Source organism: Sander lucioperca, chromosome 3 (assembly GCF_008315115.2).
Source record: "Sander lucioperca isolate FBNREF2018 chromosome 3, SLUC_FBN_1.2, whole genome shotgun sequence".
NCBI classification, from domain to species: Eukaryota; Metazoa; Chordata; class Actinopteri; order Perciformes; family Percidae; genus Sander; species Sander lucioperca.
In genome coordinates this window covers 7,404,274-7,432,171 of record NC_050175.1, presented here as the reverse complement: position 1 = coordinate 7,432,171, position 27,898 = coordinate 7,404,274, and the positions used below count along the sequence as shown (strand labels likewise).

Below are 27,898 nucleotides of genomic sequence, written 5' to 3'. Positions count from 1 at the left end.
TATTTTTAAAGGTTTAATGAAAAACAATAGGACAAATAGGAAAATAAACTTTCATTAAAAATGGTTCTGATACTACTATGTTCAATTAGGATTGTACTTATATTTAATTTAATTCCTGATGATGTTTAATAAAATCTCAATGTCTGCCAAAAGTGTAACTAATGTGAATGTAAATGATTAACCCTGGAAAATAAAAGCATCATCAGGTAAAATGGAGGGTTTGCTGCCATCTAGTGGTTCAGTCCTGAATCTCCACCACAGAATAAACAAATCATACAAAATCTGAATAATGAAGAAGTAGAAAGACTTCAGATCATGTAAACTGTGGCAGAGTGCTTTAAATATATGCACCTGTAGAACACTGATTGTTCCCAAAAATCAAACATTGAATTTCCACTTCCTCTATTAGGTTTTGTACGAATTCAATATGAAAAACAGCTTTTCAGAAACTGAGGGGGTTTTTTTTATTCCTTTTGCACGTCTGTCTTCTTGAGGCGACGCTGTAGCAGGTGCACAAACACAGCGATATTCACAACAAACTGCATTAAGCCTATAGACGAAATGCCGTAGTTCACATACAGGAAGCCGCCAGCAGTCGGCCCGACTGTGCGAAGCAGAGCTTGGACGGATGCACACAGTCCCATCATCGTGCCTGAGTACAAGAGCAAAGTGGGTTCAATAAACAATTTAGTAATCTGCATTTTCAAGTCAGTTAATTGTCAGTTTCTGATATGAGGTGAGCCTGTAGTTTTCAGATTCTTTTCTGTTTCGGTTTGTACGGTGGCCGACAGGGACAAACGCACTGCAACTTAATTTGACCACACGTGCAGCATTTAGCAAAACGTGCTGCAAATACACACATCAAAACCAAATACATAAACGCGCTGCAAATACAGAAACGATGCTAAATGAAAAGCACGCAAACCCCGAAAACAAATGCAACAGAAAAACGCTGCATCCAGTTTACAGTTTCTGGCGGCCACCGTAGGTTTGGGTCATTTTACACCTGACACTAAAACATCAGATATTTTAATTTTGTAAGGTTGCACTTCTTTCCCTCCTTTTGTTTTAAGTAGCTATAATCGGATGCAGTCACACATTGAGTAGTCTCGCATTGCCAGGCGTACGTTGCGTGGTTGCTGTGAATGTAGTTTAAGCAGAAAAGCAGGATGACTTCACCTGTGTCGGAGGACGGTACGCTCTTGGTGAGCATGCTGTCTGTGATGACATTAAACACACTGAGAGAAAACACCATCGGGATGACGATGAGGCAAAACTGGAACACATTCTGCATGTAAGCCTGCAGAAAGAAAGAAATATCTAAATAAAAGTATCCAACTGAGGAGTATTTTCATTATAAACAAATGCCAATCACTTGAGCCTAAAGAAAGAATTCTTGTAGATGTGAAAACATTAGAAAGTACAACCACAGTATGATCTGCTGGCCACTGAGCAGCTTGGTTGGAGATTAAGGGCCTTGCTCAAGGGCACCTCAGTGGTGGTAATGAGGGAGGGACGAGCACTGCTCTTTCACTTTCCGCACCCAGATTTCATCCTGTCGGTCTGGGGATTGAACCGACGACCTCCCGGTCACAAAATTGCTTCTTTAACCTTTAGGTCAGCACTCTCCTCATCTCTTTGCCAACCAGCATGCTCGATTTGTTTGTAGCACAATTTATTTTAAAGTGCTCATATTATACTCATTTTCAGGTTCATAATTGTTTTTAAAGGTTGTACCAGAATAGGTTAACATGGTTTAATTTTCAAAAAACACCATATTTTAGTTGTACTGCACGTTGCTGCAGCTCCTCTTTTCACCCTGTGTGTTGAGCTCTCTGTTTTAGCTACAGAGTGAGACCTCTCACTTCTGTTCCATCTTTGTTGGGAGTCGCACATGCGCAGTACCTAGGTAAGGACTACTAGCCAGTCAGAAGCAGAGTATGAGGGCGTGCCACGCTAGCAGCTAGGTGAGCATTATAACGTGTGTTACAAAGTGACCACGTTTGTCTCTGAAGTAAAGGCTGGACTACAATAGAGCTGTTTGGAGCAGTTTGTGAACAGTGTTTTCTGTTGGAGATGGTAAGTCCCTTTGGGGTGGACTTTGGGCTTTTTCACTTTGTAAACCTATAACATGCACAAAAAAGATATATAACACAATAAAGGAAAGGGAAAAAGCCAAAAAGCATAATGTGAGCACTTTAAAACAACAATTTTAAACACCCAATGTATTGTTGTCTATCCCTGCAAACAATACACTAGTTTTAATAAACACATAATGTACTTTAAATACTCCCCAGCTCTAGTGTGTGTGTATGTGTGTGTGTGTGTTTGTGTGTACCTGAGCCAGTCCCACCAAAGAAGAAACTCCGATGGACAGAAGCAGCAGCGAGTTCTCAGAGTATCTCGCTGTCAGCCGACCGATCACTCCTCCCTGAACAACCTGAACACACATCCGGGTTTTATCTTACAGGCTGATATCATCATGAGCTGCAGCCTTTAAAACATACGTAAGTCACTGAAATCACAATCAACCTCTCTTGTATTTCAATCTGTGTGACTCTTACCATTGAGGATATGCCAAAATAAGCCATCAGATAGCCATTCTGCTCAGGTTGCAGCTTGAAGAAGTCCATTGCAATGATGGAGAACATCACTTGAAATATGCCTGAGGAAAGAGAAGAGCAATTCTTTCATTTGATTTGAGTTTCAGTGCTTCAATGAAATGTCCAAAGTTGTTTAAATGTAACTCCTGTGAACCCAGACTGAACAGACCGTTATTACTTATGTTATGTTTCTTACATGTTCCAGTCAGATTTATAAAAGTGGCCTCTAAACACATAGTCTTAAATAAACAGTTGTTCAGACATAACAATATATTCAGTCTAATAAATCATCATGAAAATGAAGTGGGAGGCCACACATCAGGCCGTCACGATTTATTGATTTATGTATGAAAGAGTTGGAATGGAAAGTGATAAATATATTGAAGTAAATACATTCCTGTATCTTTGATCAAACCTTTTCTCAGATGAACTCTTACCTGATGGCAAACCTGCAACTATCTTCACAAGAAAAGTCCGCTTCACACCTGGAAACTTCATCAGTCTTGTGATCTCTCCCAGGTTGAATATTGACTTGCTTTTGTTTTCACCTGTAGTAAATTCAAGAATAAAAGACCAAAAACTGATACCTGCCAGATTACATAATCTCTAACTCAAATTTTCAAACCCTACAGTAGGATTTAAGAAGCACACAGGCAAAAGTGCAGCTCATGCTTATTTAATTAGGTGTTTTTTTTTCATATAAAATAACAACTTTTCCTCCCAAACTAAATGAACTGAAAAATCTTCTCTTCTCCAACCAGCAAGCTTGATTTTTTGTAGCACAATTTTAAAACAACAATTTTAAACACACAATGTATAGTTGTCTATCCCTGCAAACAATACACTAGTTTTAATAAACACATAATGTAGATGTACTGCTGTGTCTAACTCTTATTATCTTACAAATATTACATTTACATTACATTTTTATTAAATTCAAACCGTGCATGCCACATTTACACTGTTACACTAACAAGAACAACAAAGAACTAGATCAGTATCAAGTTAAGTCAGTTTATTTTTACTGTATATAGAAATTTCTTGATAGACAAAGACCCAGCCGGAGCTCCCTGAGAAGACGAGAAAAACCCCTGGATGAGGCAAAGTCTCCTCGGACAGCTGGTCAACCAAGCGCAGATCCAAGAGCACATTTAAAGTTTTGTCCCTACAATGCTTAATTCGGATAGCATCTGGACTTTACTGGTGATTGGTGGAGGATGGGACACCTTTAATCTGTCTCCAGTTGACAGCTTGACTTTCTTTATCCTCTTGGCCGCTCTGTTGCGCTGTTTTTCACTGCGGTGCCCCTTTTTTACGTCAGCCAATTCAATCCCCAGTTTTTCAGTCTGACTTTTGTACATGTCCCTCTCTGCTGTTACTGCCTTGAGCTTTTCTTTCTGGTCTCTGACCGTCACCTGGCACTGCAGGAACTGCGCCGCTACCTTTGTCAGTTTTTCCAGCAGCTCCTCATACCGCTTCTGGGTTTTCCTCAGCTCTTCAGTCTGGGCGAGGAGCTCTTTCTGTAAGGACTCAACCTTCTGGAGAGGCACCTCTGGGCTGGGTTTTTTGAGCGTGTACGGTTTTTGTTGGATAATTAGTATTTTTTTCCCTATTTGATCCTCAAGAGCGTGCAACCTTTTGGTCTCTTTGAGCTTCTCCTTCTGTGTGTGGAGCTCTTCCTCACACTTTCGGAGCTCCCGCCTCTGGACCTCTGCATCGCCGTCTATGATGCCCCTCTCCTTCTGAAGTGTCTGGTTCTCCAGCTTGAGGAGATGGATTTGCTTCATCTGCTCTATGCACTGACTGACCCTCTTCTTCATGGTCGATTGCTGGTTGCTGATCTTGTCACGCAACTCGGAGGATTCATTTTTGCAGCGCTGCAGCATGTCATTCAGGCCGTCTCGCTCTTTGATCACCTGGTCCCGTCGTTCCTTCAGGTGTAGCTGCTCGGCCCTCTGGGCGACAGCACCCTGCTTCACCGACTGCAGCTCTGTCTTCGTGGACTCCAGCTCCTCCTTTTGGGCCTCAGTCTGCTTGTGCAGCCGCCTCAGGTCCATTTCCTTGATCGCCATCTTCTTACCCAACACCGACAATTCATTCTTGCAGTGCAGCAGTTGGGTCCGCTGGTGGTCTCTGTTCTTAATCACCTTTTGGATTTTTTGCCGCTCTGCCTTGAACTGCTCAGCGTCAGTCATCAAAAAGTCAACTTTCTTCCTGAGGACCTCGTTTTCCTTCTCGAGGACCTTGTTTTTCTTCTTCGTGCAGAGATATTCCCGCTCAGCATCGGGAAGGATTGATGACAGGACATAATGGTGATAAGCTGACATGGGGCCTGTCTTATGCGAATGTTTGTCATCGATGTCGCCTTTCTGAAAGCTCTCCATCTTTCCTGTTGATTTTCTACAGACTCACACTGGATCTCAATGAGATTTGAAATGTAAAGGTTTACTCTCTTGTCACCTCTGCATTGGAAAAAGACCCATATTATGACATGACATTCCAACAGAATGCGATGCGATAAAGAACACACACATTCTACAGTTGAGCGGGGCATTCTATTGTTGGGCACACACACACACACACACACACACACACACACATAAAATAAAATTTGAAATCTGTGTACAAAAAACATTGAGGGAGTAGTTAACTACAAGTCCCAAGGTGCATTACAGCAAGGAACATCCAATCACAGAGCTTACAATTCTGTAATGTGCTCCACTATAGTTTACTTTTGGATTCTGGGTCAATTTTTGGATGTAACTATGGCGCCGCATTTTGTCCACATATCCAATGATCAAACCTCTGACTGTGGTATTCTCCATTGCAACAGTGGGTGAGGCTCATGGATATTATAGTACACCTTCCATGCCAAAATTAGTAGTTACCAGAAATTATAAAAATAATGGAAATTGGTAGTCATAACATAAACCTTTCTGTTTTTACTTTTTCACCTTTCTGAGTATTCCTGATATTTACCCAAAATAAAAAAATTTCTTTATTTTAACAATATAAAAATATTGTAAATAAATCTTAAAAAACATCTGACATTATTTTTTACTGCAAAAAAGTATGAGGGATGTGATTTTGGTAGGACTTTAACTCCTACTTCCTAATGCCTGTGTGCCATAAGCCTGAAAATATCAGCATTGTATACAGATTCCCAAACAGCAGAGAACATTACTGCTAGGTGTAGAAGACGGAAGTGTGTCTTACTGTCTGTCTTGGTTGTTGGAGCTTGATCTTTGGTAGTTTTTGGGATGAACTTTAAAACCAATAGTAAACTGAAGGCACTCCCCACAGCACCAAAACTTGCAGTAAATGTCTCCCTGAGAAATGCAAAGTAAAAGCAGAGTTAGGTGGACAAATATTTTGGCCATTTTAGGTGTACTATAGATATAGTATATACTGTACATAACCTGGGAAAACCCTGACGAACTTCCGGTAAATTTGAGATTTGCTCTGCAAGTCAGTCTTGCCAAGAGTCCATTCAAGCCCATTTCCAATTTTTCCAAATCGAGGCACCAATCACAACCGTTGACGCGGGCTATACACGATGACGATAGCGCAGCGACGGCTGTCACTGCCCGATGTGAGTCGAGTGCAGATGTGAGTCACTTTGCGACAAGTAGCCTACAAGATGCTAACGGCTTTTTGAGCTAACGCACAGTCTATGAGCTAACGTTAGCAATCAAACAATCATAGATAGCTAAAACGTTTTTGAAATGACTGCTGCTGCTGGCTACAAGTTAGCAATCAAACACAATAAAGGCTGTAACTTAATGGCGTTTTGAGCTAACGTTAGCAACCAAACAGTCATAGATAGCTACAACGTTTTTGAAATGATTACCATCTTCTGTTATTGTATGTAAAGTGAAACGTTTATTATTTTATAGATTTCACAAATTTCAGTATGACACGTTATGCCGTAAACAGTTTAAATCTGAGCACGCGCGACTCACATCTGCACTCGACTCACATCGGGCAGTGACAACGGCAAGCAGCTTTTTGTTTACATTCAACATGGCGGCCACCGAAGCGCAGCAACCCGTTGATGCCGCTGTCGCTGCTACGTCACCCGGATCGTTGGTCTGATTGGTTGAAGGACTATCCAATTGCACCCAGAGGCATTTGAGCGGCGTCCGTTGGTGACGTCCCTTTAGAAATGGGCTGCGAATGAACCTTGCCCAGACCCACTCTCAGTTACAACTGAGAAGGTCTGGTGTCAAACAGGCTAGTATATACATTTACTCTTTAAATTGCTGTTTGAGCAAAATACTCTTTTTAACCAATAAATATGTATGCATTTACAGATTTGGCTACACATTTACAAATCTGAATACCGATTTGGAGATTTTTTTTACTACACATTTACAAATGTAATTAGGCACACATGGATTCTTTTACACATTCACAAATCTCAGTACATATATAGAGATTATTTCACACATTAACAGATCTGATTACACACATGAATAGAAATACAGTTGCACACCTCTCCACACACATGGCAAATAGCTGCTACAATAACGGCCCCATACAGGGGCAGCAGCATGTAACAAGGTGTCTTACTTTAGAGAGAGACATTGGCAAAGAGAGTGGAGCAAAGAGCTTCCAGTGGCCCAGTGTGTAATCAAAAATAAAGGTCCTGATGATTTGAATCATTGACATTTCAGGAGCAGCCAAAGTTGTTCTTAACTTGGGTAACCAACCCTTAAAACTTTGTGATTGTATGTTTCTCACCATAATGATCCCTGGAACTAGTGCAGTGTATCCAAGTGCTCAAAAAAACAGCCACCTGTCATTATCTATGGGACTTTTTAAACCCTGACCCCCTGATAAAACCCCCATCCACCTCTCCACCCTTCAGCACATCACACGATGTAAAGTCATCGTACACACATACAGTGACACTCACCCATAGCGTGTGTTAAGCTGGCCGCCCAACGTGGAGCCAGCTATCATACCGACGCCAAAACACAGACCTAGTTTGGATAAAGCGTCAGCCCGTTTTTCAGGTTCTGAAAGGTCTGCAACGACCATCTGAGATGCTGCAGACAGGAGAAGGGGGAAGAAATAAAAGCAAGTGAAACTGCATCCATTTTTAGGATTATGAGTAAAAAATAAAATTAGGATAAAATGGTATTTGTAAAAAAAAAAAAAAAAAAAAGTAAAGTAGTGCATAAGAGTGAAACTTTGAACTATACTAAATATTTCATGGTTTCTGGGGGAAATGAGATTTTGAGAATAAATTCTAAATATTGAGAGAAGAAAAAGTTAATGTATTTCCATAATCAACAAAATTCTTGAAAAAAAAAATTATTTCGAGATTTTTTCCCCCCGGTATTGTTATGACTTTGTTCTCTAATGTTTCTGTTCTTAACACTGGCCCTAATCCTCTCTGTCATGATTACAGACTTAGTTAAACCACAAAGTCAGCAAAGCAAGAAATGCGGAAGGAGTAATAAATAAATAACAACGAGTGATTACTCTAGACTAAATTATAATCTAGGTTTGAAGTTTAAAGGTCCAGTGTGTAACGTGTTTAGTTGTTCATTATCAAAATCTGTGTTGCCCGTTCACAAACTTGTCCTTTTTCATGAATATTTACCACCACCATCAATTTCAAGTATTCCGATTGGCTTGAAATGTTACATTTGCATTCGCATGAACTGTCAACCATCTTGAAATACGTTAGCCGGTAAGGGACATACAGGACATACTGCTCCGCCTTTCGTGTTTTCGCTGTCACATGATAAACTCACAGCTGCTGCTAATGCTGCTAATGGGTATTGTAGCTTCTCAGCCACGGCAAGTTTGAAGAAGGAAACATGGAGGACCACACGTATTCAAAATCCAAATTTCAGGAACAGGAGTCTTCTTCTTCGCCCAGAAAAAGAAAAAGGATATTGAAAAGAGCAAGAAACCGGCTTTTTGATGCGTGAAGGCTACCGTAGCTGTAATACGTACTTTGAACTGCGTGGTGCGAGAGAGTTGATTGCGATATATGATCTCAACGCTAGATGGGAGAAATTCCTACATATTGGACCTTTAAAATGTTGAACTGAGTGAGCAGCAGGATTGTGTCTGTCTCATTGACAGATGAGTGGTGATTACCAGGTAGAACATGCATGAAGACTGTGGGGAGTTTGTGGATGAACAGCATGGCAGGACTCTCTGCTATGGCCAGCAGCAGAAAGAAAACGACTGTTGCAGAACACGCCAGAGACAGAGCTGCTCGTGCTCCGAAGATATCTGCAAACCTGCAGACAACAACAAAACCCAGAAACCAAAAACAGTGTAGGTACCTTCGTGCACGTCTGTAAAAGTAGCTATAACAGACACTTTTATATGTTGTTCTTACCTTCCAAACATAGGACCCCCAATCAGCTGGATTACACCGACCATGGTTTGTAAATAACCCAACCACAAGGTGTCAAAGCCAAGTTTCTTCGCCAAATACTAGACAGACACATAATTAAAACACATATTTAAATTCACACAATCATGTGTAGCATGTTAACATGCTTAGAGCAGGTATTATCTAAAAATCAGATGAATTTCTTGCCAGGTAAGAAAACCACCTCTACCAGTCAACACATCCAAACTGTGACTTTATTTGGGTGACCATCGTTTTTTTCTGGATATCATGTACATTATGGCAACATTCATGTCATGTCAAGCGATGGAAGATAGTGATGAAAAAGATTATTGGGTGGAAATCACTTTTCTCCCGCACCCTCTGCAGTCAACTTCACGGTCACAGTTGGAAAAAGCTGTTCAAGCATTTTATTTTAGAGAATAGAAAGAGAAACCTTATAGCCTATATATGATTGGTCTATGTTTACTGTACTGGGATTCTGCTTTTGTTTCTCTGGTTACATCATTACATTGTGTCCTATGATTTCCATTTCTGCCACAGTTCCTTGCAGCCTCTAGTCCAAAGGTAATAGTGGTCACAAGACTTGGCAACAGTCTACCTAAAACAATAAACCACCTGGATTTGTCCAGTTCATCCAAGCCCCTTTTAAAATACCTTATTACATATCGATCATTGACCAATGTAACCGAGCAGACAGTTCTGACATACTCTGCATTCTGGGTGTGGCCTATTGCTTAAAAACAAAGGTGGAAACTGGAAAGTAACTAAATATATTTATTTGAACACTAAACGTTAGTACCACTTACAGGTAACTGTGCCTTACTTGAGCTACTTGAAATAATGACTTTGCTAAACAATAGGCAGCTGCTGATGAACACAGCTGACATAACCCAAACCCACAATAGGAATGCTTTTGCACAGTTGTTCCCAACCTGGGGGACAGGGACAGGACCCATAAACATCTGTGAGATGAATACCAGTATAGGAAATATTTTTTGCTAAACAGCTAAATGCAGTTAAGCATCTAACCAGGAGTGCAAAAAGCAGAGTTATGTAAATATGTGCAGTGGCAAATACAGAATAAACAGCTAAGGGGTAGATACACACTACAGTATGAACAGTGTGTTATAAATGTGCTTAAAATAATTATTCAAAGCCAAATATTTGTACTTGTCTTAAAACGTGTTTGGTAGGCCTATTAGGTAGTCTCGCTTTGCCAGAACCTCCTCCAAAGCGCGCTAGGTATTAGGACTTTTACTTTGTACTATAGGATTTAAATACAGTAGGCTACTTCCTCCAGCACTGAATATAATTAACGTTATATAACAATGACATAAGCCAATCTGACTGCAATAATGAGAACTTTTGATTAAGTCAATGTACATGTTGCTGATAATACGTACGCCTATGTACATTTATTTAAGTGCATTTGTGAATGCAGGACTTTTACTTGTAATGAAGTATTTTTATGTGGTATTGAAGGAACTGCCCCCAACTGAGGATGTGAGGGTGCTGCTGTAAATGAGTGAAATTGTAACAAAGACAACTACTGTTAACGTGTCATATAATACACATAATCACTTTTACACTTATCATAAGCATGGCCATTTGTCAATAACAACATCAGTGACGCGTCCTTGCGTTCACGACAGGCACGGAAATCTTAGCTTCCTGCTCTTGCCATAATAGAAATACTTACAGGGGTGACAGAAAACTGTAAAAACATCCATGTGATATCCAAAGCAGCGATGAGGTAAACGACGTGAATAATTTTCATCCTCTTCGGTTGGTCTGTAACGTTAGCCTGGGTGGGAGCTGAAGCTCTGGAGGTTTCCTCGGTTGTTTCTCCTCTTCGACTCATTTTGCTAATGTTACCGCATAGAGTTCAGCTAACACAGCCGGTGGGAATCAACCATAGACTATTAGTCTATGGAATCAACCTGCGAAACACGATACCCTTTGACTCGGTGAACTCTCACATAATTTAGCTAACCTGTTAGTTGTACCTTGGAACTGAACAGAGAGGCGACCGGAAGGCGTTAGAGTACACGTTACTCCTAAAAAGTATAATTCCAAATGTTTGTTTATGTTAACGAACATAAACGTCTTTAAATAAAGTTCCGTGGCCCGGAAATTGGGACGTTTTGTACAGTGATGCATTCAATATATCCTACTTTGATCGTACTTTTCGGTTTTCTCGCTCAAAGCACATGGTTTTTGTACCTTACTTAAGTAAAAGTTGTACTACAACTCCAAAGTAAGTATCCTCCAAGTATTCACATATTTTACATGGTGAAAGTAGCAATACCACAATTTAAGAAAACAAAATAATAGTTGACAAAACGTACCCTAAATTAAAAATGTGCTCAACGTATCAAAAGTAAAAGTACTTAGCCTATATGCAGCTGAATGGCCACTGCCTGTAATAGATCCTAGTTCTGGAATATTGATGCATGATGTAAACTGTATGTTTGCCAACATATAGTTGCAAGGACATTTGAGCAGTATAATGTCATGCCTTAACCTGGATATTATTTCGAGTTAAGGGATGATTGAAGTGGAAATTATCACAGTGTACTTAACGAAAGGCAGTCTCTTACGCCCTCTTGTGGTAGAATGCGCTGATACTACAGATGACAATACAGTTCCAATATTCATGGATAACATCTTGACCCAAATACTTGCAATTAGGGCTGCAACTAACGATTATTTTCATAGTCGATTAATTGTCGATTATTTTCTCGATTAATTGATTAGTTGTTTGATCTATAAAAATGTCAAAACATGGTAAAAATGTGGATCAGTGTTTCCCAAAGCCTAAGAGGACGTCCTAAAATGTCTTGTTTTGTCCAAAACTCAAAGATATTTGAGGAGAGAAGAAACTAGAAGATATTCACATTTAACAAGCTGGAATCAGAGAAATCTTATTTTTTTTTTTTTATAAAAAAATGACTCAAACGATTAATCGATTATCAAAATAGTTGGCGATTAATTTAATAGTTGACAACTAATCGATTCATTGCTGCACCTCTACTTGCAATTGCATTCTTTTTTGGCCAGTAATTTTATAATTTTATAAAGTATATGTGATTCACACCCTTAACTACAATAAAGTCATCAAGCAAATCTACAAACATAAATAATGATCTATATTGTCCTTATTAAATGTCTTATGAATACTAAATGCATTTTCCTGCTCAGCATGAGTAGAAGGAGGAGCGAGGTGAAATTGGAGACAAGCCACTGCTGATGAACACAGCAGACATAACCGATACCCACAATGACTCACAAACAGTGGTTTCCAACCTGGGGGACAGGGACAGGATCCCCAACGGTAGTGAGATATGAATAGTAATACCAGTACATATTTTTGCTAAACAAGAAAACGCAGAAGCATCTAACCACAAGTGCAAAAAGCAGTTACTGCACAGTCATAGAGTGGTAATATACAGAATGAACAGCTAAGGGGTAAATAGGCCTACACGCTACAGTATGAGCAGTGTGTTATGAAATGCTAAATATATGTAATTAATTAGAAAACGTTAATGTAACCTTTTTGGGCAGGGAAAAACATTCTTATTTTGAAGTCCGTGAGCGACCTCCTCCCGGAAGCCAATTTATTTTCCTAGGATGGCGAAGGCATGGGGGAACTATATGCGTTAGAAAGTTCCGTTACAGTCAGTCTTCGGCTGTCATAAATAAATAATGACTGACGCAAAGCTCAAGTGATCATCCGTGTATGTTCTCTTAATACGTCCCAGTGGTGCGAGATGTATGGGTGTGATCTAGCGCCTGCGATCTACCAAAAGGAAGGCATGGCCCGCCCCCTCTGATTGGCTAGTACATGGTGCCTTCGTTGGTGGGGTTGGTTAGGTTTAGGTAAAAGGAGTGGGATTGGTTGAAGTTAGGGTAAGAATGTCAGGGTACACCAATTAAAGACAGAGTCAGTCAGAATAGGGCGGGAGATGCCTTCGCCATCCTGGGAAAAAAAAACGTTTTCTTTTTTTTGGGGGGGGGGGAAATACTTGCATCCCGGAAGTATGCTCCGGTGTGATAGCCTATCCCCTCTGTTGTGTGCCTGGGGGTTGTCGGAAGTCAACTGACTGTCAGATGAGGATCTCGGTTCATGCTTTTAAGTTAAATTGTTCTCATTTTTATAGCATGTAGATAGCAGATACCACAGAGTGACAATGCAGATTCTCACTCCTCACGTTTACTGGGCTCAGCGGCATGGAGAGATTTTCCTCCGGGTGGAACTGAGCGATACAAAGGTAACGTTAACGTTAGGACCACAACGTCCAACTGGCTGCTTTCAGCTTTAGCTAACTCACAAAAACCTGTCGTTTACTGCTCAAGTGCGAATGTGTTTAAATGTCTGATGTTATGATGTTAATGCTGTGGTGGGTTTAACGTAACGTTACTCCTGTAGCGATACGGTTAGCATAACCGTTAACGTTAGCTAGCTATCTTAAGTGATGATGTTCAGTAACGTTAATAATATGGCTAAATTGACCTCTAACGTTTATTTGTGATGGCCAGAAGAAAACTAATAATACACATTTGTTCTGTGTTCAGAAAATGTATTTATGTTTTTTTGCCGCCTAAATAACACTCAAACGGGTAACGTTATACGTTTAATTTCTGTCTTCGTAGTCATAACGTTAACGTTAAATGCTATGTCCACAGTATATCTACGTGCATGTCTGTTTAACGTCACTGTAATGTCGCAAAAAAGTTGTTGTCCAAACTAACATTATAAAACATGAATGAATTAATGGAGAATAACAGTTGAAAATGACAATTTGACTTCCTTATTTTGTAGGTACTCTCCATAGTTCAACTACGACAATACTTCTGATATTATCAGATCAGTCAATCAATTTCAATTTAACAATATCAATGTATTTGAAATGTCAAATCATATACCATAATATTCCAGTTAAATGTTGACCAATCCAAGATACCAAGCCCAGCTCAACTTCAAAATACACTAAGATGTTTAATGATTTGTTTGAGCCAGTCAAACCCTGTAGTCAGAATTATCTATAATATTTAGTCAGATTGGGTGGGTTACGTCTTCACCTCATCACTGAGTATCTAACCGACTACTATAATTTAATTCTGCTGACCGTGTGTTTGCATTAGTAACATAAAATGCAGGTTCCCCTCCTCTCCATCCTCGTCCTGCATCTGTTAGACAAATGTCTTATAAAAGATGCATGGCCTTTCATTGTTGTTATGGATCTTATTTAAGCCTCTTAGGAGAACTGAAACAGGCTGATAGAAGAACACCTGTCATGTTGAGGGCTGGATGTCTTTGAATTTTTTTTGGATTTCTGATGCCAATACCGTTATCGGAATTTTGACACTGGTTCCTGAACGATCCCTTTTTCGATACCAATTTTTTACTAATCCATTTTAACAAAAAATAAATTACAACATTAAACATTACGGTACAAATCCTTTTTTCTCAGCTCCTTTACACCAATGTGACACTAACTGTAGTTGAGCCTTTCGAAATACAACACACACAAACATGGTTCAAAATTAGCACCATCTACCAGCCAAATGCTGGTAAAATATCTAGTGGCTGGTAGATTTGCTTCACTCACCAGCCAGAAAAACAATGGTAATCTATTGAGTGGCTCGTAAAATTTGAACATTCACTAGCTATTTGGCTGGTGGAAGAAAAAGTTAACTTTGAACCGTGCACACAAATGAGCACAGTCTCTTAGATTTACGTCTTCAGCAGGAACCAATGGACGTTGGCTTTATTGCAACAGAAAGGGTAGGGAAGTAACTAAGTATTGAGAGACTAGCGCATAACATTTGTTTTGATCTTTTCATGGGATTTATTGACAGTAAGACATTATCGAATATTACCAGACTTATCCTTTAATTTACATTGTGCGTCAGTGTCGGGTTGGTTGTGATGGCTGCCTTTTGTGTTTTTTAGAATCTTGACATCCGCCTGCAAGAAAACAACATACTTCAGTTCAGAGGTTAGTATTTTCATTGGTGCATGTAAAGAGGGAAAATATGTTAATAAGAACCATTCAAGACAGTTGCACAATGACAGTTTTGAAGTGAAACATTCTAAAATATTCCACAAACCTTCACATTATTTATGACATCTGTCATGATAGCAATTTCTGTATGAAACACATTGTAAAGCCTAATATTGTTATAATATTAAAAATATAATCTTATTGTTCCACAGCACAGGGCCATGGAGCTAAAGGAGATAATGAATACAAGTTCAGTTTGGAGTTCCTGGAACCTGTTAGTCCTGAGGTATTCATCTTTTATTCATCTGTTACTAATAAGTGGTGAAATCCATTGTTATATCGAAATTAGTTGTTTTTGCATCATTGTAATACAATTTAAATTAAATGCCAGAGTGCACAAGGTCAGCTATTGATTTGATTTCCCACAGTGTCTGGTATTAACTTACAGATAACTGGAAATAAATATTTTTAACAAAACAATGGCATTTAACTTAAAACGCAATAAAGACCAACCATTTTATTTCTCTAGTTTTTAACATATTCTGCCAATACAAACTTCTGCACAATAGCACATTTCATATAATTTCCCTTTTGCTATTCAGATGAAAAATCCACAGTTTTATCATAACTGCAGCACAGTTTCTTCTTGTTTTCTTCTCGGGTACAAAAGAACAAACTGTTCCACAACTGTACTCACATTTTGTCATTTCCTTCTGTGTCAAAGTTAAAAAAAACAAAAAAAAACAACCTCATATACATTTTCTAATACTTTGTTTTCAGATCAACCATAAGTCCACCCAGCGTCAGGTGGACATCAAGATCAAGAAGCAGGAGGAGCGCTGGTGGGACCGGCTGACGCTGCAGGAAAAGAAGCCTCTGTTTTTGGCTCCGGACTTTGATCGCTGGCTGGACGAGTCCGACGCAGAGATGGAGCTTCAGGCTAAGGTAGGAAATAACAAATAAAAGACCACTGTGATGAGAGTAACATTTTGTCTACCATGGAAAAGAGTTTTGACTGCTAATGCAAAGCTGGCGTGAGTCTGTTGTGAAGGCAACCAAATGTAGTCTTTGTTAATGCAAACAGGTTTTATGGGATTATAATAGTCTCAGTTAGGACAGTTACAAGAATAAAAGAGGTCTGGGTGTAGCTTTCAGCCTGTTTTTTCTCTTCATGCCCACAAAAATTTGCATTTCTCATTCTGGTCTGGCATGTAGGCCTGCACGATAAATCGTTATAAAATTGCGAACCCCTGTTCCCAATTTAATTTTGAAATGACTTCGATTTTTTTTATTTTTTTTATTTCTTTTTTTTCTCTAATTAATTTATTGAAAGCATTTGACATTGGCATGTTTTAATTATGTTAAGACATGTTCAAGGAGTTCAGATAGAGCCTGTATCAGGACCATATTTACTTCAGTGTGTTATACGTCACTATTTCTGGTAGCCTACTGTACTTAAATGGCCAGTATGTACTTTATTTTCTTTATTCATTGAAGCCCTCTATGTTTACAGGCTTGTGGTGATGTGCAATGTGCTATAGGTGCCAAAAAAGTCTATGTTTGGTACTGCCAATTTGTTTTGTTTTGTCATGGTTCATCATGTGTGCAATAAACATTACACTTCGTGAGATAAGAATCGTGGCAGAGAATTGTGATATCAATTCAAAAGCTAAGAAATCGTGATTAAATAATTAAATAAGCTGCATGACAGTTCTCTTCTTCACTGAGAAGTAAATGTGAACCCCTCTTACACATGACTCGACAAAGCCACCTCTCACTCGGAGAAAAAAAACATGGCGACTATTACGGGAAAGCTATGCAAGTTTTCCTAAATGATCCAATAAAATCCATTTTTCGAATAAAACAAATGAGAAGATCGTTTATTTCTCATAGAGTAATTTTATTCATTCAACCTTTATTTATACTTGAGAAATCATTGACGGGTGGCTCTCATTTACAACGACATAGAGTCAAATTTCAAAGACAAAAGAAGTAGTCAAGAAGTCATTCCATCATCTGATCCACTCTGTTTGGCTTGGAGCTGGTGGACAAAGATGTTTTCCAAACCAAAACTTTTGCAGCAATAACCGAGCTTGCAATATTAACCAGGCCTACTTCTTGCTTTCATTATTTCAATCAATCTTTTCTGTTTTTTGTTCGTGATTGTTTGTAATTTTTGCCTCTTCATATTTTGTTGATTAAATCCTCTAAAGTTGTTGTTTTGGTTATTTTGTAGACACTTTCATTTTCTTTAATTTCCAATGGGATCAATCAAGTTTCTTATGGGGCCTTTTCTTATTTCAAATTAGCAGTTAAATAAAAAAAACAACACTTTATAATGTTACACTGTGTGAATATCACTAATTGCTCTACAAACTGCACTAGTTTGTTAATGCACACTTCTGTGTAAATGTATTCCTGTGATGTTTTGAGAGTTCATCATTGACATTCACTATATTAAAACAAGTGAAGATTGCCATACTGTAAATAGAAAACACAATGAAGAACATGTTTGGTCATTGCAGAGTGAGATTCTGATGATGTGATGTCTTTCAGGAGGAGGAGAAGATAAACAAGATAAGTGTGGAGTCAAGAGTTCGTAAAGACCGTGAGTCACGCTGAGCTCTTCACCTGCAAACATCAAAAGCTCTCAGAAATGTTTCTGATATGAGCTGTCATTGATGTTAACATGTACTGTCCTGTAGGAGGAGGTTTAGCAACGTTAGCATCAGTTCATTTGAGTTATTTTCTTCTGTCCCTCAGCATACCTCGGGCTGAAGAAAGGCTACTTGTTTATGTACAACCTGGTGCAGTTCTTGGGATTCTCCTGGATCTTTGTCAACATGACGGTTCGACTCTTCATTCTTGGTCAAGGTTTGTAAAAAAACAAACAAAAAACCAACACTTGTGAGTCAATGAAGTGATGTTTACATCCAGGTAATCTGCCACAGAAAGGCAAAGTTACTTGCAGAGAATAATTCTGACTGGCCAAAGTAAATTATACGTGTCATGTTAATTAAAGGTTGTGCGACCACAGCAAGCTTCAGTCTTATTTTTGTAGTTTGGGCCGTAATTCCTATCGGCCATCATTTTGTTCTCACCAAGTTAACTGTTGAGGTCTGGGAGCACATCAACATCGCCACAACCAAGTCCAAAGGTGCGAGAAACAGTCAGACAATCAGACAGGTTGTAAACAAGCCAACAGTTTAGCCAGTGTCAGTAGTAATCCTTCATTGCACAGGAAACCGGAATGCTCACAACTACGGTATGTATGGTAGGTCAAAGTTAATGTAGGAAGTCCGTCTGTAAACTGAGATATTTACAACGGACAGTTTGAGTAATAATGTTACTGTTCGCATTTGTTTGCTCTTCCAGATAAGTTGGGCTTAACTGCAGGTTTGTTTACAACCTGTCTGTTGTCCTTATGTTCTGATATGTATTTTATGTCATTTGAGCCTGCCCTGGCAAGACAAATTTCTGTCACTCGAGACAAACAATACAGTTTTTCTTATTTTTTTTCTTATTCTGGTCATCTGGCTGCTCGTGTTTTGTGTCATGTCTGACATTTTTTTTTATTGATGTCTCCATGTTTCTAGATCTCAGCTATTAGCGTGGTGAGTACAGAGTTTAGGGCGGCAACTAACGATTATTTTCATAATCGATTAATCTGTTGATTATTTTCTCGATTAATGGATTAGTTGTTTGGTCTTTAAGCTTGTGTGCTATGTGCTGAGGTGTTTTTTCCTGTTCCCACACTGTTCTTATCTTTATGAGGATAGTCTGAGAGTTGCTTTTTTTCCCCTCTCCTCTCCTTCATGTCATGCTGTATCTGTCCCTGCTATGTTATGTTATGTATGATTATTATTATTATTCAGTCAACTAATAAGCAAAATACCAGTGCAACAGTGCAAATATACTGTTGGCACTGCGTGCTTTAAATGTGCTTCTGCGAGAGTTGTGTTGAATGTTTTGGATGTAAAAACGCTTTGAGCTGCACTCTGTGTATGAAAGGCGCTATACAAATAAAGCTATGTTATGTTATGTTTAAAATGTCAGAAAATGGTGAAAAATGTGGATCAGTGTTTCCCAAACGCCCAAGATGACGTCCTCAGATGTCTTGTTTTGTCCACAACTCAAAGATATTCAGTTTACTGTCACAGAGGAGAGAAGAAACTAGAAGATATTCACATTTAACAAGTTGGAATCAAAGAATTTTTACTTTTGTCTTAAAAAAATTACTCAAACCGACTAATCGATTATCAAAATAGTTGGTGATTCATTTAAAAGTTGACAACTGATCGATTAATCGATGCAGCTCTAACAGAGTTATCATAACTGAGATGGCCAAAACAATGAAGATAAGAACCACAATAATGACCGAGTTCACCTTTTGAATCTCACTTTGAACAATTTATTTAAAGGACCTAAAAGTGTGGTTTTTTGCGTTTCAGTCTTACCTACCTTTGTGTACATTACTGCCAACCATTTTCACAGACATACTGAACGTTTAATGACTGATTTTGCACTTTTCCAGGCAGCTGCTATTTTCAGTTCAATTCAGTATGCCATAAACGGCTGCTTGCAGAGACCTGAAACCTTTTATTTTTAGTCTCCTTAATGTCAGTTGTATTGTTCTTGGGCTTTATTCAGTACATCACACGAATCTCTGTAAAAGTGAGAACAAAGACACTGGTGAAACAGTTAAGTACAAGCAGAATTGGCAGACTGTACAGAGATGGAGTAAATAAAGATAAAAAAATAAAAAAAAAAACAGGAACAAAACAAACAATTGTACTGCTTAATAGCTTTTGAATTTTATAGACTAAATAATGAATAAATAAAATACTGTAATTAGCAATTTCTGGGTGAGGGTAATGGAACACAAAAACATATAAACATAATTAGCACAACCGTGCAGTAAAATAAAACAAGCAGGAGAGAGAGAGAGCGAAAGAGAGAGGTCTGTGTTTTTGTTTGTGAGCAGCTATTCACAGATGAGCTCATTTGAATTGAAACAGGAACACGACACAGCAGGGATTTGTTTTGCAAATGATGAGGATTATGGATAGTGGCTCATGCAATGTGCTGTTTAATTATGTCTTGTTTTTGTTTGCCACAGATTCGTTCTATGATACCTTCCACACCACGGCTGATATGATGTATTTCTGTCAGATGATGGCCGTGCTCGAGGTCATTAATCCCTTGTTGGGTCTGGTTAAGACTGGATTTCTCCCTGCCATGCTACAGGTAATACAGGGAGACAGTCACTTCTCATTGTATTGTGATTTCAAGCCTGATGACAAAAACAAAAAATATTTCCTGTAAATCGTAAAAGGAGTATTCACATATGCGCTGTTGCCAAAAGTATGTGGACACTCAGACATTACACCCATATGGGATAGTTAAACATCTCACTCCATAACCATGGGCATCAATCTGCTGATAGTCTCACATTGCAAAGCGCCGCACGGAGCCACAGTGCCTCTGCAAAATTGCCTCGGGAAGGCAACTTGTTTTGGTGGAACATGTGAACATTTAAAAATTGTTTTAGTCACGCGAGAGAAAACTCTGATTGGACAGATAGTCTAGCTAGCTGTCTGGATTTACCCTGCAGAGATCTGAGGAGCAGTTAACCATAGTCCTCATAAACCCACCGGAGTTTAAAATGCCAACACAAAGGAAGCAGAAGGAAACGGACATCTGGCTGAAAAGAGGTGCATCCGGCGGAATTTCTGGTAGCACCTGAGCAATCCCGCTCCTGGTGTTTTAAGCCCCCAACGTCTCCTTCCAGGCAGCGCTGCGACCGATGACTTCAAGGCACCTAACCTTAACCCTAACCGGCAATTTCCACTGGATGCGGACGTCTGCGGAACGTCGACGGAGTCATTAGGTTTCCATTAAAGTCAATGTGTGTATTTCCACTGACTGCGGACCGTCTGCGTCCCTACTCCGTCCAGCTCCGGCGGTCCCAGCCCTCCGGAGCAGATACGCAGAGCTTCTATTTTTGCCGGACGCCGGAGAGCTCCGCAGCAATTCAGCACACGGCAGATAGTGCGGGACAGGAAGTCGAGCACAGAAACAAAATAAAAATCCGGTTAATTTTCAAAGTAAAATACACCGTGCTCACGGCGGATCATATTTCCCTGCACTACACCTTGAAAACACAGCACAGAGTTGTTTCCCCTCTACTCCTCTGGATGGAAACAAACTGTTGTTGGTTTTGTGGTTCTATTCTACGTGAATTCGCGAGATATTGTGGGTCCTCGTGACTACAGCTGTCAGTCATGGCCGCAGTCGTGCCGCAACAAATCCGGACCTGGTGGGTATTGACGGACGGCGGAGCACGCAGCCGTTCCACAGCGGAGCCGGACCGCAGACGTTCCGCATCCAGTGGAAATTGCCGGTAACCCTAACCCTAACCATAACCATAACCATAACCATTGCCTAATCGACTTCAAGGCAGCGCTGCGACCATTGACTTCAAGGCACTTAACCCTAACCATAACCATTGCCTAATCTTAGTGAGACGTTGGGGGCTTAAAACACCGATAAACAGCAATCCCGGAAGTGGAACGTTGTGGATATAGACTAATCTGCTGATAAAGCAGCCTCCACTCTTCAGGTTTCAGGCTTTCCATCAGATGTTGGAACCTGGCTGCAGGGATTTGATCCCATTCAGACTCCAGCCAATCCATGCAACCTCACGTCTCACAGGCGTAAATGTGTTTATTTACGCTTCAAGTCAAATCTCTGCTTTCAGGTAGGGCTGCACGTTATGAAGAAAATATCCAAATGCCATTATTTTGACTGATATTGCGATTGCGATATGATTCACGATATTGGAGGAAATGATCATTTTTGCATCATTATTCTCATTTTCATTGAAAATTAAAATGATCATAGTGTGATTTTTGCAAGGATCTGCACCAAGCTGTAGGATAGGATTTGTAGGCTGCGACGTCTCTGCAACACCACAATACTTAATTCAGAATGGTTTGACATATATTTTGCCTTTAATAAATAGTGTACCCCCCAGCGATTTGGATATTGCACTAGTCCATATTGTGATTGCGATAAAATTGTGATCAATTGTGCAGCCCTACTTTCAGACCTGGAAGGCATTCATAGTGTTGCACTCAGTTATAAACATGATAAGTGACAGAAATTGTTATCTAACAAATTTTAAAAGCGACTTTGAGATTGTTCAAACGTTGCTTTGCCTGTGCGACCATCTGACAAACAGTTCCAATGGAGGTTACTGGCCCCTTAAAGGGGTTGGATGGGGTTGAGGTCTGAAAACCATTTTTTTTTTTTAATTTAACCTTTATTTATTCAGGGAAGGTTCACTGAGAGGCAGCCTCTCTTTTGCAGGAACGCCCTGATCACATTCACACACTTGCACACATTCATACCTGGAAGCTGCCCAGTACAACCACAGTCAGATCTGCTGGCCACTGAGCAGCTCCACTGGAGCGGTTGGAGGTTGGGGGCCTTGCTCAAGGGCACCTCAGTGGTGGGAATGAGGGAGGGACAAATGCTGCTCTTTCACTTTCCCCACCCAGATTGTATCCTGTTGGTCTGGGGATTGAACCGACGACCTCCGATTTCTTTATAGATGTAGCTTTGTGCACACGTTTATTCTCTTGTTGAAACAGGAAAGGGTTTTCCTCAAACTGTTGGAAAAGTTGGCAGATCACCATTGTCTAAACCGTATGCTGTAGCATTAAGATTTGAGTTCATCTAAACTCTAGTGTGGTTAATCTGAGATCTCTCTTTATTGTGCTCTGTGATGTGCAGGTGACAGGGAGAAACGTCATTCTCTTTGTTATCTTCGGCAGTCTGGAAGAGATGCAGAACAAACCTGTTGTCTTCTTCGTCTTCTACCTGTGGAGCACCATCGAGATCTTCAGGTCCGCTCAGATCACCCCCCCCCCATCTCTGGTGAACATGTGTTGTTGCCTTCTGTAACATCAGCTCTTCCTTCTCCACATCAGGTACCCATTCTACATGCTGGCCTGCATCAGCACAGAGTGGAAGCTGTTAACGTGGCTGAGATACAGCCTCTGGATCCCTCTGTACCCGCTGGGGACTGTGGCTGAAGGTTAGTGACTAGTTTACTGAGAAAATTGTGGCATAAACAAAAGTCGGGGGAAAGTATAAGGGGTACACATGTTAGTCGTTGCTGACAGTTTGTCGTTCTGTGCATGTTTCCAGCGGTGGCTGTGATCCAGTCCCTGCCCATCTTTGATGAGACGCATCTGTTCAGCCTCCGCCTCCCTGCGCTGCTGGGACACTCTATAAGCTTCTCCTACACTCTGCAGCTCTACCTGGTCCTCATGTTCCTGGGTGAGACATCCACTAACACACTGCCATCCTCTCTGACTCACCTTCTACATCTGAACAAAACAGCCAACTAAAACCTAACATTACACCCACAGACCTTGATAATGTTGAGTCAGCTTACCTTTTTGGTACGCTCACGCTGCTGGCACACCTGCTATCAGGGTTTTTTTTAACGTTAGTTAACATTACCGGAAGAAACACAAGACGCGTTACTGCATAAAAGTAATGAAAGAGGCTGCTAATTAGTCAGGTCAAAAAGGTTGCTAACAAAATCAGCTTTTGAAGAGGAAATGTCTTACATTTAAAGTGTGTTCTGTACGATAAAATCAAAAAGGTAATAGTTCATAATCACAATCATTTGGTTTTCATGTCGTTGATGAAAATATGAAATAAAGGGGCGGCCTCTAGCTCACCAAGTAAGAGCATTCACCCCATGTTGGCTGAGTCCTGCAGCGGCCCGGGTTCGAATCCGACCTGTGGCCCTTTGCTGCGTGTCATCCCCCATCTCTCTCCCCCTTTCACATCTATTCACTGTCACTAAATAAAGGGAAAAGCCCCAAAAAATAATCTAAAAAAAAAGAAAATATGAAATAAAAATGAAAACATCATAGTTTTCAACGGTTATTAATTATTTCAGGTTGTTGTCTGAATAACAAGCTAAATATTAGGAAATTCAGGATGTCCGTTGATTTGTTATAATTGTAAAAGGCAAACTGGGACTTCATGCCCATTGGGGGGGGCGTTTTACCTTATTTATGACAAATTCCTTTCAATTGCCTTCATTTCATTACACCATAAAAATCAACTTGCTCAAGCTACAAACTTGTTCATCACAGTCTAAAAGTCAAATCTGCTTTTGTTTTTGTAGTTACTGCCATTGGTATCTCTTTTAAGTGCACACTGATTAAAAAAATTAAAGGAGACATGGGGCCCTATTTTAACAATCTAAGCGCACGGCGTGAAGTGAAGTGCATGGCGCAGGTGCGTTTAGGGCGTGTCCAAATGCAATAGGCCAAGAATTCACCTGAACACACCTCCCTGTAAGACCAGCACGCCCATGGGCCAAAAGATGGGCGCAGGTGCATTTACTATTTAAACGACGTGGGTGCTGGATGGTCTTTAAATAGCAAAGACACTTGCGTCTGGCTTTGCGCTGCGCTGAGCTGGGTGCAAGATAGGGCCCATGATGTTCACTGTGATGGATTACTTTACCAAACCCAAGCATGCTCAGATTCTTTGCACTTTGATTTTCGTATTGTAATGAATTGAATAGAAGGTAGTGCCTGCCTGAAATGTAAAAAAAAAAAAAATAAAGTTACACAGAAAATCTTAAACACTGGCCAGCGTTGGAAAATCTAAAGTTGTTATTTTTTTTAAGCAGTCGCACGCTACCAAGTGTATGCTTCTTAGGTTTTACTTTGTCAACTCATAGGGAAACAGATCGTAAAATCTGACTGTATTTTCAGACAGGGATTTTATTGGATTTTCACTATAGTCCTGTGCAAACATGTCTCTGGAAATGCTGTGGATGAATTAATGAATTAATTGTGTAGTGCTGTGCAAACAGGGCTTTTTGTGTGTTTGTCTGCGCTGACAAAAAAAAAAAAAGGTTTGTGTAGCCATCTGTTGAGACAAACATAAACTAGTGTATCAACGTAATGCTGACAGAGGTTTCTTCTCCCCAGGACTCTTCTTCAATTTCCGCCACCTGTACAAGCAGCGGAGGAGACGATACCGCTCGAGGAAAAGGAAAGTCCACTAACTCACCACCACCTTTATTTTCCACACACCCTGAACTGCCGTCCACATAAAGATAAAGCAGCTGTTTTCTTTTCCTCTAATTGCCTTTTTATCATCTTCCTACACACACACACACACACACACACACACACACACACACACACACACACACACACACACACACACCGTGACCTGATAATGGAGTACTGGTTACTTTATTCCACCGCGTGAACTGTTAAACTTCTCCAGACCAAATCCTGTAAATCTTGTAAAAAACTGTAACATCTCAACAACTCACTTTAGAACACTGTACAGGTTGATCCAGTGCTTCACTACTACCATGTTTATTCTCTTAATAATGTCCATAATTAATGAAGATTTACTGTATCTCCGTGTCTGCAGTCACTGTCTAAGGTTTTGTTATGACAGAAATATTTTATGGATTTCTCTGTTGATTTCCTTGTTAGGGTAACGAGAGAAGTGTTTACTTTATAAACATGTAGGAGTAATTTGTTTTAGAGTTGAAAATAATGTGGTTTAGGAAAACAATTTCCTTGTACAAACTCACTGCAACAGATCAGCCATTTTTGCTTTATTTATACCCTTGGTTGGTTCAAAAATAATGTTATTACCCTCAAAACTGCTTTTCAAAACATGTTTTAATGGTCTTTTAACCCAATAATTACAAACCAGATCCTTCACAGTCAATATTGATTAACTTTTATATGTTGTTGCATTGTTGTTGTGTCTTAATGCAATTGAAAGCCAATACAGTTTTGATTCTCTCTCAGTTGGTGTGTTTAAGGACACTTCGGTCTCTGGGAATGTAGAATTTTCTGCATTATTTTAAATGCAAGAGTCGGCAAATGAATATGTTCATCTCCCTGATGTCCACGTTTGCTTGTTTTCGTCTGGGTGTTATTATCTGAAAAGCCTGTAAACAAAATGCTTGTTTTGTTTCTCAAATGTCGGAATGTATTTTAGAGAGAGTTTGAAAATTGTTCCTGCTTGCGACTGCATGAAGAGGCAACAATCTCAAGCAAGTTTCACAGCTCTGCAAGTTGACTGAACTTGTAGATTATTTAAAAAATCTGTCTGCAGCGATGTAAAGTTGATAAACTAAAACACCACTTTTATGGTTCTTGAATCGATAGAGATTATTTCAGATGCCTTTGCATGAAAAGACTTTGGCTCTTAACTATAAATCAAATTTAGATGCTCGTTGTTGTCAGAGGTGCATTACGAACACTGAGCCTTGTCCTTCACTGCTTTGAATAATAACAAAGCCATGCAAATTACTGTAGAAAGGAATATTTATATCTGCTTACACTATCCTTCTTGCTGGCCTTTACATAAGTTTAATTGGTAACAACACACATTTATGACCTACAAATGTTTGTTTGTCCTGCGAAAGTGTAACTGTTTTTGTTGAAAGATGCAAGAGGGACATGGCTCAAAATCAGGATTTTAAAGTTGTTAACTGTGAATGATACATAATGAATCATGTAATGTGATTGTTTAAAACGCATAAAACTATTATTTGCTTTACAGCAGAGGCAAAAGATTTTAAGTTGGTTGAGGTTTAGCCATCAGACTTCACAGCCCTCTCTCTTTATTGAAGAAAGGCAGGGAGCATTCGCTAGCTGATGAATAAAGATCTCCATTCTTTCACTTCCTGTGAAGTTTGACCTAGTAAAAAGGCGCTGCAATTTGAGAGGGGATGTCGGACTGACACGCAATTGAGGAAGTATTGATTGTTGCCATTTCAGGATATTTTTTTGTGTTACTGCGTGCTGAAAGAGTATAAACAGCAGAATAGGACAAAGTGTAAAGAATGACAGAAATGGAGGGTGAGGACGAAAGGCTTCATAAAAAGATTTTAACTTGCTTTTTGATTTTAAATGCTTTTAGCTTGTTAACACTGTAATGCTAACTCCACCGAGTACTGTGCATTTCTGCCAGTTCTAGACGGACTGCATCTCCAGAGTTCTCTCTGCTTTAAAGCCACTATGTGTAGGATTTGAAGATGTAGAACTTTGGCTCCCCTAGTGGTATTATTGAAAAATCGAGTTAAAAATACGCTGCTTCCTCTCCACCCTCATGGATCCGACATGTGGACACTGAGATGAAGGCAACACCTGCACCTGTTGTTTTCTATGTTAGCCCACTAAGGTTATTATAGTTAACTAAAACTAAACTTAAAAGTAGGTGTAAAAAAAAAAACATTTTAGTCAACTGAAATAAAAATAAAAACTAGACTAAAAATGAATGCTGATACAATATTGTGTACTTACAAAACTGACTAAAATAAAAAATATACAGGAAATGGCTTTAATTTTAGTCTTTGTCAATTTGATCAAATGTGTCAACACAAGCTTGATGAGGCTTCGGTGCATATATTTATAGAGACTGAGATGTCTCGGTGTTTGTATTGTAATACTTATTCTGAACTTCTTAAATCTTTCCCCTGGCAAATACCCCCCATATTATAATTAAAAAAATAAATACTGAAACTAATAAAATCTAAACTAAAACTAATATTTTTTAAATAATACAAACTAAACTAAAACGTGCAAACCCACTCTGGAAAACTAACTGAATTGAAAACATAAAGATGAAATTAAAATAAAAACCAATGAAAATACAAAACTATAATAACTCTGAAGCCGACACAGTTGATGCATGTCAAATGATACAGGTGAGTGTGTGTTGCAGTTGTTCTCCAGATATTGTCTCATTTTTCTACAAACAAAAACATACAACACAATAAAAGTTCTACACGTTGTTTGAACCAGTTCATATGGTGAGAACTGACAATTATA

At 39.5% G+C, this 27,898-nt stretch overlaps 2 protein-coding genes across 6 annotated transcripts; one reads left to right on the top strand and one right to left on the bottom strand.

The window, feature by feature from the left end:
- Nucleotides 1-11,192, bottom strand: slc22a18 (solute carrier family 22 member 18). 3 transcript variants are annotated; one of them, XM_035999221.1, is made up of 11 exons: nucleotides 10,685-10,846; nucleotides 8,968-9,065; nucleotides 8,721-8,866; nucleotides 7,522-7,654; nucleotides 5,820-5,932; nucleotides 3,041-3,151; nucleotides 2,565-2,665; nucleotides 2,339-2,440; nucleotides 1,180-1,300; nucleotides 419-652; nucleotides 1-384 (listed from the first exon to the last, which is right to left on the bottom strand). In XM_035999221.1, exons 1-10 carry the CDS (start codon nucleotides 10,844-10,846, stop codon nucleotides 465-467), a joined length of 1,275 nt encoding a protein of 424 aa, XP_035855114.1. In that variant the 3' UTR covers nucleotides 1-384; nucleotides 419-464. The 3 variants fall into 3 exon arrangements, with proteins under 3 accessions (XP_035855114.1, XP_035855115.1, XP_031179420.1); XM_035999222.1 differs by having other exon boundaries at nucleotides 1-424; nucleotides 459-652; XM_031323560.2 differs by having other exon boundaries at nucleotides 1-652; nucleotides 10,685-11,192.
- On the top strand, nucleotides 2,309-27,898 carry LOC116067208 (very-long-chain (3R)-3-hydroxyacyl-CoA dehydratase-like). 3 transcript variants are annotated; one of them, XM_035999224.1, is made up of 13 exons: nucleotides 2,309-2,327; nucleotides 13,066-13,256; nucleotides 14,942-14,987; nucleotides 15,206-15,279; nucleotides 15,774-15,938; nucleotides 17,550-17,601; nucleotides 17,757-17,867; nucleotides 20,113-20,240; nucleotides 22,791-22,903; nucleotides 22,988-23,094; nucleotides 23,208-23,339; nucleotides 25,022-25,206; nucleotides 25,265-27,898. In XM_035999224.1, the coding sequence occupies exons 2-12, from the start codon at nucleotides 13,176-13,178 to the stop codon at nucleotides 25,096-25,098; spliced, it is 1,086 nt and encodes a 361-aa protein (XP_035855117.1). In that variant the 5' UTR covers nucleotides 2,309-2,327; nucleotides 13,066-13,175; the 3' UTR covers nucleotides 25,099-25,206; nucleotides 25,265-27,898. The 3 variants fall into 3 exon arrangements, with proteins under 3 accessions (XP_035855117.1, XP_035855118.1, XP_035855116.1); XM_035999225.1 differs by lacking the exon at nucleotides 2,309-2,327 and having other exon boundaries at nucleotides 12,997-13,256; nucleotides 17,553-17,601; XM_035999223.1 differs by lacking the exon at nucleotides 2,309-2,327 and having other exon boundaries at nucleotides 12,997-13,256.